At 53.7% G+C, this 11,368-nt stretch overlaps 5 protein-coding genes across 5 annotated transcripts; 3 read left to right on the forward strand and 2 right to left on the reverse strand.

Annotated features, from left to right (window-relative positions):
* The first annotated feature begins 745 nt into the window (after window positions 1–745).
* On the forward strand, window positions 746–4,059 carry BDW74DRAFT_19473 (putative C2H2 finger domain protein). The gene is made up of 2 exons (XM_073732168.1): window positions 746–1,144; window positions 1,204–4,059. The coding sequence occupies exons 1-2, from the start codon at window positions 925–927 to the stop codon at window positions 3,999–4,001; spliced, it is 3,018 nt and encodes a 1,005-aa protein (XP_073583863.1). The 5' UTR covers window positions 746–924; the 3' UTR covers window positions 4,002–4,059.
* An 851-nt stretch (window positions 4,060–4,910) lies between these two features.
* Window positions 4,911–5,488, forward strand: BDW74DRAFT_178145 (putative cytokinesis EF-hand protein Cdc4; the record flags this gene model as incomplete). Its single annotated transcript, XM_073729127.1, has 3 exons — window positions 4,911–5,244; window positions 5,315–5,407; window positions 5,460–5,488. The coding sequence occupies 3 exons, from the start codon at window positions 4,911–4,913 to the stop codon at window positions 5,486–5,488; spliced, it is 456 nt and encodes a 151-aa protein (XP_073583864.1).
* On the reverse strand, window positions 5,448–6,505 carry BDW74DRAFT_19441 (uncharacterized protein). Its single transcript, XM_073732167.1, has one exon. It carries the CDS (start codon window positions 6,304–6,306, stop codon window positions 5,671–5,673), a length of 636 nt encoding a protein of 211 aa, XP_073583865.1. The 5' UTR covers window positions 6,307–6,505; the 3' UTR covers window positions 5,448–5,670.
* A 184-nt stretch (window positions 6,506–6,689) lies between these two features.
* On the forward strand, window positions 6,690–7,966 carry BDW74DRAFT_178147 (uncharacterized protein; the record flags this gene model as incomplete). Its single annotated transcript, XM_073729128.1, has 2 exons — window positions 6,690–6,698; window positions 7,412–7,966. The coding sequence occupies 2 exons, from the start codon at window positions 6,690–6,692 to the stop codon at window positions 7,964–7,966; spliced, it is 564 nt and encodes a 187-aa protein (XP_073583866.1).
* An 859-nt stretch (window positions 7,967–8,825) lies between these two features.
* Window positions 8,826–10,578, reverse strand: BDW74DRAFT_19437 (stearoyl-CoA 9-desaturase sdeA). Its single transcript, XM_073732166.1, has 2 exons — window positions 10,212–10,578; window positions 8,826–10,159 (listed from the first exon to the last, which is right to left on the reverse strand). The coding sequence occupies exons 1-2, from the start codon at window positions 10,447–10,449 to the stop codon at window positions 9,030–9,032; spliced, it is 1,368 nt and encodes a 455-aa protein (XP_073583867.1). The 5' UTR covers window positions 10,450–10,578; the 3' UTR covers window positions 8,826–9,029.
* Between the last annotated feature and the right edge of the window lie 790 nt (window positions 10,579–11,368).

Here is an 11,368-nt window from a genome sequence, read left to right on the forward strand (position 1 = left end):
TGGGTCCTTGACTCCTCGCTAGTTCAGGGACTTGCCTCTAGTTTCTAGCTGCATCGCAGTCCAATCGATGAGGTCGGATTTGCTAGCACACGAGCGATTTCCTCTCGCCTCGTTGATTTGACGTTCTTTTCCGAGCAGCGATTGACAGTGCATTTCCTTTCTCTGTTTCGAGTCCTGCCTTTTTGGGAGTTTATTCTGAAAAAAAGAGATCAATGCAGGCTGTGAGTGTACCATGGCCTCGGAGGCCTCGTAGGCTCATCCTATTCCTAGCCTCTTAGTAGCTTGATGGTTGCCCGGCCCCACTGCTTAACTCGTCTTCGCTGCTGGGAGGCTTGCAGCTGAATTTTTCTCTGGCAAGATATTATTTATACCTCATTGCTTGTCCTCATCGAGACGTTTCCTGCCCGAGCTTGACTTTGGCTCTCTTCTGCTGGGTCAACGTGGTTCAAATCCAGGCCCATCCAGTGCAGCTGCCGCCTTCCCCTCATCGTTCCAGACATCGGGCCATCGCCGGACCAGGCCTCCCCTCGTCTCTCAGAGACCTTACTCCTCCGGCTTTCCCCCATTTATTCCTACTATCACAGCTTCCGATAGACATATCTCGAGTATTAGGGATTCTATGCTATTGAACTATCGCCGACCGCCTAATCGTGACAACCAGATCGCCCACTTTCCCCACGGGGCTTCGCCGACCACCGATCGCACGGAGTTTCTAGAGCTCATGGCACCCCTCATCAGATTACTTTTGTCGCATATACCCCTCGTCCGAAGACCTTCGTCCCTGATCCATGATCGTGCCTGATAAGAGCCGAATCTCCACATATCGCCTCAAGGGAATCGGCTAAGGCTCCGACGTACTACAACAATAGAAGAACATAGAGATACAAAGACAAGAAACCTTCGGAGGCGGCTACTGGGCTCAGGATGACATTTGCGGTTACGCCTATGGCTCCTCTGGGCCAGGGCGCACGACAAGGCACAGAGACGGGATCCGAAAGCCCGGACGTCCACCAGGGCACTGCCCCTCCGCGCAAGAGGAAGAGGGCCCGCAAGGTCCAGGTGGACCGTAAATACGACTGCTCTTACGAGGGATGCGGCAAGAGCTATTCGCGCGCGGAGCATCTGTACCGCCATCAGCTGAACCGTATGCCTTTGCCTTTCTTCCAAACTGCTAGCATGGATACTGATCCTTGGCTGCCCTAGACGCCCCCAAGCAAATCTATCGGTGCGACTTCCCCGAGTGCTATCGTTCCTTCGTGCGACAAGATCTCTGCGTTCGTCATCGCGAACGTCACACCACGCAGGGCTCGCAACTGCAGAAACGTGACCACTTTGCGCAAGCTGCTTCGACAAGCGCCAGCGGGATTGCAAAGCCTCCGAGCCCCCTCACTGCGCCACATATACCACACAGCGCTCCCCCTGTTCTCTCGCCGCCTGATTCGAAACGAGGCTCGACTGGTCCGGATCAGCCCATCACTGCAGCGAGCGTTCATGTCTCTTCTCCGGCTTCTGCCGGGTTCAATCGGTTCCACTACCAGCCCGTTGCTCAACAGCATCCCCAGCCAGTCGATTCTCCCTTTTCTCAGCCTCACGGCTTACCGAACACCTCTACTACGTCCAATGCATTCGGTTCCCCGCCACTGCAGCGTCCGTTGCATGTCGGTCTTACCGCCGTTCACCATGCTGCGAATGGCTCGCCCACCACTGAGCTGGGTCCTTCACGCCCGGGCACTTTGGACGAGTCTACGCTCGTACCCAGTAGGCCACAAGACCTTGGGACGGGCTATACTGTCCCGACTGATTTTGGAGGGTCTTTGGCTGGCCCGTCTGCCTATACAACTCAAGCGGGCTTTCAAATTCCCGTCGATGGTTACTCCGATATCAGCATGGCACCGGTGACCTCGTCGGCATCTGCCCCGCTTGATCCAGCGAATGGACTTGCTCTTGACTCGATGTCAGGTATAACAGTCGGAGATATGCAGTTTGACAGTTTAAATTCTTCTGTATATCCGGTTTTTGGTGGGGAGAGCAATCGGTCACCATTCCATATGGCCGACGATTTCACAGCGTGGCTGTTCAATGAGCCGGTACCTGGGTCATCGATCGCTTCATCGACGAGTATGGTACCGGGACTCATGGACGCGCAAGTGCAGAACCAATTTCTCATGGGTGATCCTGCGTATGGAAGCTTTCTCAACACCGTTGTCCCAGCCCACCCAATGAGTGTGACCAGCATACTTGATCCTGGCTCGCCACGGGCCATCATGTCCGAGGAGAAGCGCCAAGAACTGCTTGATCTCATGTCCACCCGGTTCAACGAGGCTGCGTATTCTGCAGTCGCTAAGCGCAAAGATGCTCTGATGGATGGTGACATGGATGAGGACAGCCACGTTCTTAGCCTATCCAAAATGCAGACCTACATTGGGTCTTACTGGTATCACTTTCATGCCCAGTTGCCGATCCTACACCGGCCAACCTTTGTAGCTGACAAAGCACCCAATTTGCTATTGCTGGCCGTGGTTGCCATCGGCGCAGCAACGCTGGATAGTATTCATGGACAGGAGGTCACCGAGGCTGCGTCAGAGCTGGCCGATTTCATCATGTGGCATCTCCGTTGGGAGATTTTCATGGAAGGAGATTTCAGACCACCGGCAAAACTATGGGTCTTCCAGGCGCTGCTGCTCTTGGAGGTGTATGAGAAGATGTACTCTACCCGGGCGCTTCACGAGCGAGCGCATATTCACCACGACACAACCTTGACGTTGATGCGGCGCGGTAGCTCTCTGATTGGCCGGCACTCGTTTGACTCCCCGGCTAGTTTGCGAGATGACCGGCAGGCCCGGTCGACTACAGGCTCGACATTGACACCGGACTTTGCGGCTGATGAGTCATGGACACACTGGATCAAGACCGAAGCGACCCGGCGAGTTGCCTTTGCAGCATTTGTTTTGGACTCAACTCACGCCACGATGTTCGGACACTCGGCAAAGATGGTCGCACATGAATTGCGTCTGCCGCTGCCGTGCGATGAGGCCTTGTGGTCTGCTACTAGCGCAACGGAAGTGGCTCGGGTACAGGCGAGTCTGCAAGCCAACGGAGTCAGGCCGGTGATGTTTCTTGACGGGCTCAAGCGAACGCTCAATGGGCAAAAGGTGCGAACAAACGCGTTTGGAAGGACCATTCTCATGTCTGGACTTCTTAGCGTGAGCTGGCACATGAATCAACGTGACCTGCAAGTCAGCTCTCTTGGAGTCGCGCATGCCCTAGGAGGTCGGGACAAGTGGAGGTCAGCGCTGCTGCGTGCTTTTGACAACTGGCGGCGCGATTTTGACGAGGCGCTGCAACCAGGCATGGCCTCATATTCCAGTGGGTATCGCGGTCGGTACGCGCTGGATGACGACAACGTCTTTGAGTCCCGCGATGTAATGCACGGGTTAGCCCACATGGCATCGCATGTGGACGTCGTCGATTGCCAGATCTTTGCTGGCGCCCGTCGACTGATGGGTCGTGCCATCACCCCGCGCGATTACAATGCCGCGCGCGAAAAGATGGTCGAACGCTGGGCAACCAAGGCATCCGCCCGTGACGCTACGTTTTACGCTTTAAAATTCCTCGGCGAATGCCTTCTGGATCCCCACGGGACACAAGATGAGGGAGAGCTGTATTGCGGCCGCGAGGATTACCTTCTCAACCGTCCATGGGTGATCTACGTGGCTGCTCTGGTCGTCTGGTGCTACGGATACGCGCTGGAGGGTCAGATTACAGGCGCTCCTCAGCTCTTGACGGTTGCAGAGCAGAGACAAGACATGCAGGCCTTCCTGCGTCGGGTCGGTGGCTGCCGCGAGCCGAGCGACCTTGAAATCATGAAAGGGCGCAACCGGTGTCTCGGGCTGCTGATGATCCTGCGAGATGGATTTTCCAACGCCCGGTGGGAGCTGTTGGCTGAAGCTGCAAACCTGCTAGGCAGTTGTATTGACAAGCTGAGAGGCATCGCGCAATGAATTAAAAGTTAGTTATTGTTTATAGATACCCTGAGTCCGCGAATGCTGGACTTGTACATGGCTTGGTTATGGATATGGTTATGGATATGGTTATGGAGTACGGAGGATAAGCGGGATCATTGTTTACTTTTCTGTTTTGCATGTGCTACGACGACAACTAGAGTATATATTCTGCAATCTACATAGAATCTTTTTTCTTTGGTATCAGTCTTCGGCTTGTACTTGATCTCTGCCTGAAAGCCGTGGCCAACAAAGCGGAGCTGTCTGGTTACCACAACAACCATCCTGGCCTGACCCCCCAATCTCTCCAACCTCAAAACTGCTCCCCTCCTACATTCCACCGCCTGTCCCAGATTTCCGGACAGTTTGTTTTCTATCTACTCCGAGCTTCAATTCCAGCTACAATCGGGCTTTTCATACCAAACGCATTCCAAAACCCTCCGAAACACACCGAATACTCACCATGGTACGTCGCCCCGGTCGCTGAATTATTCCCCTCGTCTACTCTACCCCCCTGCATGACTGGAGCGAGGGATGGTCTGGTCTGGTCTCGTCTGGTCATTGCCTGCATTAGTGAGCACAAAAGTGCCCTTGTTGCAACCTGCAATTTACAAGAGCAATCCTCTCCGGTCTTTGCCAGCCTTTGATTGCGCCTTCCGTCTGTTTTGGCGCTCGCGTGTTGCCTTGTTGTTCCTGCTAGTTTAGCTGGTTTAGCCTCACCTTCAGCCGTGGTCGGCGTATCGGTGGTTCCGACCAGACCAGACCAGACACGATCTAATCCAGTCTAACCCCTGCATCTCACTCACCCCGATCACGAAAACCAAAACATCACATCACATCCCCATCTCTCTCGCTGTCCTCTTCTTTTCCTGTCCTTTCTTCTTAACCCATTTCATCCTCGTGTGCAAAATGTCCACCCGCTCACCAGACCTGCACCACCACGAGCAGGCCTCCACAAACTACAAAGAAGCCTTCTCGCTCTTCGACAAGCGCGGCACCGGCCGCGTCGCCCTCGAGTCCCTCGGCGACCTGCTCCGCGCCTGCGGCCAGAACCCCACGCTCTCGGAGATCGCGGAGCTCGAGAAGAGTGTCGGCGGCGACTTTGACTTCGAGTCGTTCCTGAAGGTCCTTAACCGTCCTGGTGGCTTTCGCGAGCCCGGCGAGCCCGAGGAGTACTGTCGTGGCTTTCAGGTGTTTGATAAGGATATGACGGGGGTTATTGGGGTGGGGCAGTTGCGTTATAGTATGTTCTTCCTGGGAGCTCGGGAAGGTTATTGGATGACTTGAGGAAATGCTGACGGTGTTTGGTGCAGTTCTCACGAACCTCGGCGAGAAGATGACTGATGAGGAGGTTGATGAGCTGCTTAAGGCTGTTGATACTAGCTCTGGGGAGATCAACTATACCGGTATGTTTGCCTTTGTCTGTGTTGGAGGATGATTAGAGACTAACAGGTATAGACCTCGTTCGCACCATCCTGGCCAACTAAACGACACGATACCCTTACGTCCTCATGATTCTGTTTATGCTGTTACACTACTTCCATAATCTATTCGATTACCGCTCCATGTATCCGCAGACTGCTTAGCCTAGCCATTGATCAATACATACAACTGAATCCGCATATAGTACACCTGCACATTACTTCGCCTCTCAGCAGCAGGCAATCAATCATTTAAACCAATGCCCCCACTCCCGATCAACAGCCTCCATCTTCTCCTCATCACTCATAATCTCCGTCTCCATCAGCGCCCCAGGAAGCAGATACACAGCCCGACCTTCACCCCCCTCACCCCCCTCAACCCCCGCATTATCTTCCCCAGTCCCAGACCCAGACGCAGCAACCGCCCCCTTCCCCCCAGAAACAGGAAAATGCACCTCATCTAGAAAATACCCCACCGGAATCCTGCATCGCCCACACCGTAAAAAGAACCTCTTCTCGAACCCGTCGGCTCGTCGAATGATAGTTGGCTTGCGGTCGCGGCTGTTTGTGGAGAGGAGGATCGTGTAGTGCGTCTGCGTCTGCGTCCGCGTTTGCGTTTGCGCTTGTGCGTGGGGTTCGGGGTTTTCGGGTATTGATGTTGATGTTGATGGGAGGTCGTAGGTGCGTAGTGGCAAGATCCGCGCGCCGTCCGTGGCGTTCTTGGTTCGTGTGGGCAGGGACGAAAGATCGCGCGTGCTGGCGATTAGGAGTGTTGCGCAGAAGCGGCAGTGGTGGGTTGTTATTGGGAGGGTCGCTGGGGAGGGGATCTGCGCTGAGTTTGAGGCGGAGGCGGAGGCGGAGGCTGAGGGGGTGGGTGTTGACATTGCGGTTGTTGTTGTCGAACTCTAGCTTCGGTGTTTGAGCTGGATGAGGTTTTTGGATTGGTTGCGTGGATTTTTTTTGGTTTGGGTTGTGGTTATGTGGTAGACCAATCGGGTGGAGATGGGTTGAAGCGCAGGGGTGGGTGAGGGTGAGTTGGGTAGGTGAGAGTAGAGGCGTGGAGTGGTTATATGGGTTTCGTTGCTGGCGGAGATGGAGCTGCAGCTGGAGTTTTCAGTTGACAGGCTATTATCTTATCGACGGGGATCGATTGCTTATCGATAAGGATCACTCATATCTACGGCGTCGCTCCTACCTCTACTCATCCGTCAAACAAAGATCGGGAGCTCTTTCCAGAGCAAGATCAGACTACTGACACCGGGACGCTATGGCCATGGTGCGTATTATCCGCGGAGGCCGATCTACTTCATGAGCGTCCCACTGATATCGAGCCATGCGAGTTGAGGGTTCATTAGAAACATCACGTTGCTCTCCCAAGAAGACATTTACCTAGTGCCCTGGCATGAAGGATTACCACTTGTCCAACCGTGCTGTTCGTCCGCGCAGCCACTTTTAGAGATCCGGCCTATCTGCTAGGCCCTGCTGTCTGGCAACGTTCAAAACCTCTCAGAGTACGACCCTCATGTTCTTTTGGCACTATAGATCCCCTCAGCCTCGCTACCTAAGGCTACCGAAGTGACATCCAACGACTGATATCCCACGTGGTCCAAGACGAGGTTCGTGTCATTGTATTCTACTTGTGTGCAAAAATTTTTTTTTTCCTCCAGGTCCTTCCCACAGTCGACTTCAAAAATGCCGGTGATTTTCCGGTTTTTTCTATTATGGATACCTAGATAAAGCCATAGCCCCCCAATGTTCTGCGGGCCCTCGCTATACTCGAGGCCTTTGTTCATTCCCAAGCAACAAGGGATGCAAGTCGCGCTCACAACTCGGCTCTTTTCAAAGCCTCTTTCTCTCTCACGCAGCTTTTTCAATAGCCATTGTCTGAGGTTGCTCGAAGACCATCATAAATAAGACCTCGGGCTTCTCACTGCCCATTTTTCGTTTCAGGTCTCGAAAATTCGGCACTAACAAATCATCGCGGTTTAGCACCGCCTTGCTTTCGCGAAGTCTCTTAGGACTCCCAAGCCCAGGTTTGAGTTCGAGCGCAGGTTGCTCCGGGCCAGCAATAACCCCCTCCCGGATAGCGAACTGGCTACTCCTGCTGATCCCGAAGACTACATACTCTACATGGGCCGCCCCTGGCCGCCGCTTCCCACGCAAGAAGCCGAGTTCGTAGCTATCCTGCGCGGCACGAAAAGCAAGATCTGCCGATGGAACTACACAATTCTTCATAGCGACGGGAAGGGAGGCGAAAGGTGGGTGCATGTAGAAAACTACCACACGTCCGAGCACTACAGGTGTGACGAGAGGACCATCAAGTACAAGATCCTGGTGATCAAGGCAAAGGACCTGGAGAAGTATGACCGTATCGTCGCGAGATATCGGGCCGATTGCAGCACGATGCTATGCCATGCGGTGCTGTTTGACTGTCTTGAACATCGTCTTATTGAAGTACCCAAAGGTTTAGCTCTTGCCCAGGCCCTAGGCTGGTCGTTGCTGAAGAGTGATATTCGAAAGTTGCGACTGCCTAAGGTGCCCTAGTTTTAAGCCAGTTACATTCGCGGCTTGTCCTGACCTTCTTGGCCCTCGTGGTGCTAAATTGGTATTACCTTTAATGTGAGCTTCATTGCCTATATATACTCTTTTCCAGCGTCGAGACATCGTAGACGCGTAATCCATACCATCCACTTGTTTTTAGCAGGACATTCATAGCATTAATGAGTATTGTGCTACCAGTCCGGAATATCGAAGTACCACTAGACATGTATTTCTAGCTAGATTCTGGCTAGCCTCTAAAAAGAATAAAAGTTACTGGCACTGATACATCAACAGACGGTCCTAGTCTTCGCTCTAGACGGGTAGTCTGTGCTCAGAGCTACTTCCACGGTTTCGAGAAGGATATCTTCCCTCAAGGCTGGTAGGCTTGGCCACACAGAATCTTATCTCAAGTCCTTGCCACTTCAGGCTAGATGATTGTATACCTAGGCACGAGGACTCGCACAATACGCAAGAAAGAGGATTGAGGACGTGAAGATTCCAAAGCATGATGCAAGAATAGATGAGGAGAAATGAACTCATTAACCAATCGAAGACCGGAAATCCAGCCCTGAAGATAGGTCAGATACATGGGATAAAGAAAACGTGCAATCCAGGCATATACTACCGACGAATCTATCAAAGTTATATAAGAGTTCATCAATGATTAGGGTTATCCTTGCTGATGCTGTAGCCGGGAGGCAATCATGTGATAGTGAGACATGGCACATGCCGGTAGGGTAACAGCTTCCCCACCCGTTCATTCAAAGAGTAAATCGACAACGGCCAGATTTCAAGCTACCTCCATTTAGTCTTCATCGAAAGCCTAAGATGCTAATATAACAAAAAGTAAGGAAGAATAAGTGTAAGTTGATGGCATATCTCATTTCAAGTCTCGCTTTTAAGTAGACGGATTAACATGGGTACACTACACCACAGACATGGACCAGTAACTCCGCAAACTCCAAACTCTAATGAACGATCGAAAACGCCAGTGTGCTAAGTGTCAGGTCTCTGAAAAGAGGGAAAGAGACAGATGTCGATGGAAGGAACAGAAGGAGAGAGCCGATCACGCCGCATCAGCGGTGGGGATGGGTTCGGGGATCTTGGTGGGCTGCTCGCCGGCACGCACGACGCGCTGGCCTGAGCCATCCCGCACGTACTCGACGTTCTCCTTCTGAGCGCGTTTCCAGATCTCGACTTCGCAGCCGCCGCGGATGACACCGACACGCATGGTGGAGAGGAGGTTGTGGGCGGCGTTGGAGTGGTAGTACACACCACCGTTGAACATAGCGGTAGCGTCCTTGCCGACACCAGACTTGATCATGGCCTTACCACCGGGGTGGTCCTTGATGAAGTCGGTGACATCATGAATAACACCGGCAATAGCGACGAGGCCACGGCCGTTCTTGGACTGCTCGACGTAGTCGTCCCACTCCATGACGGGGAGCTGGTCGAGTGGTGTACCCCAGTCGAGGGTGGCACGAGTGCGGTCAAGCTTCTTCTGGAGCTGCTGGACACGGCCCTTCTCGATCTCGTTGGCACGGAACTTCTTCAGGTCGTAGGCGAGACCAAGCTGCTTCCAGGCCCAGATGGACCACTTGGTGGGGTCGTACTGGTGCCATTCGATGGCGTTGCGGTAGTCGGAGGGGAATTCGTGGTGGAAGTTGTGGTAGCCCTCACCAAGGGTGACAAGGGCGGTGATGACGTGGTCACGGGGTGAGTTGCGGTCGTCAAACGGCTGGTCACCAAGCCAGTGGGCAAGAGAGTTGACGCAGAAAGTCGCCTGCTGGACGAAGAAGATACGGAGAATACCGGCGTACACGAAGCCGCCCATCCAGTCACCCCAGCCGAGACCAGCAACAAGCATAGGCACAGCCAGACCCATTGTGAAGACGACCTTGAGGTAGTTGCGGTGCTGCCAGACGACGACGGGGTCCTCGTTCAGGTCGGAGATGTCGGTGCGGCCGATACGCTTAGGGTTCTGCTTCATCACCATCCAGCCAAGGTGGGAGTAGAGCAGACCCTTGCGGACGGAGTAGGGGTCCTTCTCGGTGTCGGTGTAGCGGTGGTGAGCACGGTGGTCACGAGCCCACCAGCGGATAGAGCCTTCGACGGCACCACCGCCGACGGCAGCGAGCCAGATGCGCAGAGGGAGGGTGGCGGAGTACGAGCAGTGAGCCCATAGACGGTGGTAACCTGCTGGAATTAGCTGCTGATGCTGGACAGATGTAATGCGAATCTGTCTTACCTGCTGTGATACCGAGACCGGTGAAAAAATAGTAGATAACGGCCCAAATAGCAGTCTTGAGCTGCAGTGGCACCCAGAACGCTTGAACGCATCCGTAAACCGGAATACCGATGATCAGGAAGACGTTCAGCCAGTTGACATGCTTGTACCAGTTCTGGCGGTTGATGGCAGTGTCGGCGATGTGAACCTTCTTAGCCTCCGGAGCGCGAGTCCGGGCGTCCGCCGTTGGTGCAGACATGATGGCTGATCTGGGTGCGGGTGTCGTGAGAGCTCGATAAGAGAAGAGAGAGGGCGAGCTTTTAAACAAGAAGAAAAAATAGTCGGCCGGCGGGGGCGAGGTCGACTTGGACGGGGGTCCACTACTGAAAGGGCCTCAGAGTGGGAATTTTGATGTTGGGGAGCAGATCAAACGGCGATTGCTGATGCAAGGCGGGCGACTCAGCGAGTGCCGGAAAGTTAGGAAGACGAGTGGCCAGACAGCTTATTGGAAGGCAGAATCATGAGATATCATAAGATCCCGAGGTAAAGAGTCTAAAGACGGACTGGTGGCAGCCATGATAGGGACGGAGAAAGACGGGATGCAGCCAATTGATAGGCGGGCTTGGAAACTCCATCTTGTTGGGAGGCAAAATCTTGATCTTTTTGTTGGGTCGAGGCGACAAATGCAGGTCCCGGCCCTCCCCAACAGAGTGGCTCAGGCACAGAGGTGGCTCAGCTGCTGTGGCTGCGGCTGCCATTCCCGCTGCACAGCGGCATAATTAGTAATACACTCTACACAATGCTATGCATCGGGATGCGTCGGAACCACAGTCGGAGGCTCGGAGCACACTGCAGCGATCAGTTACATCGTTATGACTCTCCCCGGCTCATCCAGGCAACTCCCAGGTCTATCAGCGAACCTTTATGGACAAGAGCTTGTTCTAGACCTGGATAGAGCCTTCTATGTGCACGATCACGCCGCTTTGTGGCAAACACAAGATGCCCTCGAAGTCCAGAGGTCCCCCGGCCGCCAGGCCTGGAGGTAAGGCTGGAGTGGACACGGTTTGCCCATTCTATGACTGATGAATTGCTGTTTGCGGGGAATTAGCAAAGACCTTGACTAAGGACGCCGTCTGATTGGCTGTGGTTGTAATTCTGAACGATAGACAGTGCAACTC

Source organism: Aspergillus multicolor (assembly GCF_047715735.1).
Source record: "Aspergillus multicolor strain CBS 133.54 unplaced genomic scaffold BDW74scaffold_12, whole genome shotgun sequence".
Taxonomy (NCBI): domain Eukaryota; kingdom Fungi; phylum Ascomycota; class Eurotiomycetes; order Eurotiales; family Aspergillaceae; genus Aspergillus; species Aspergillus multicolor.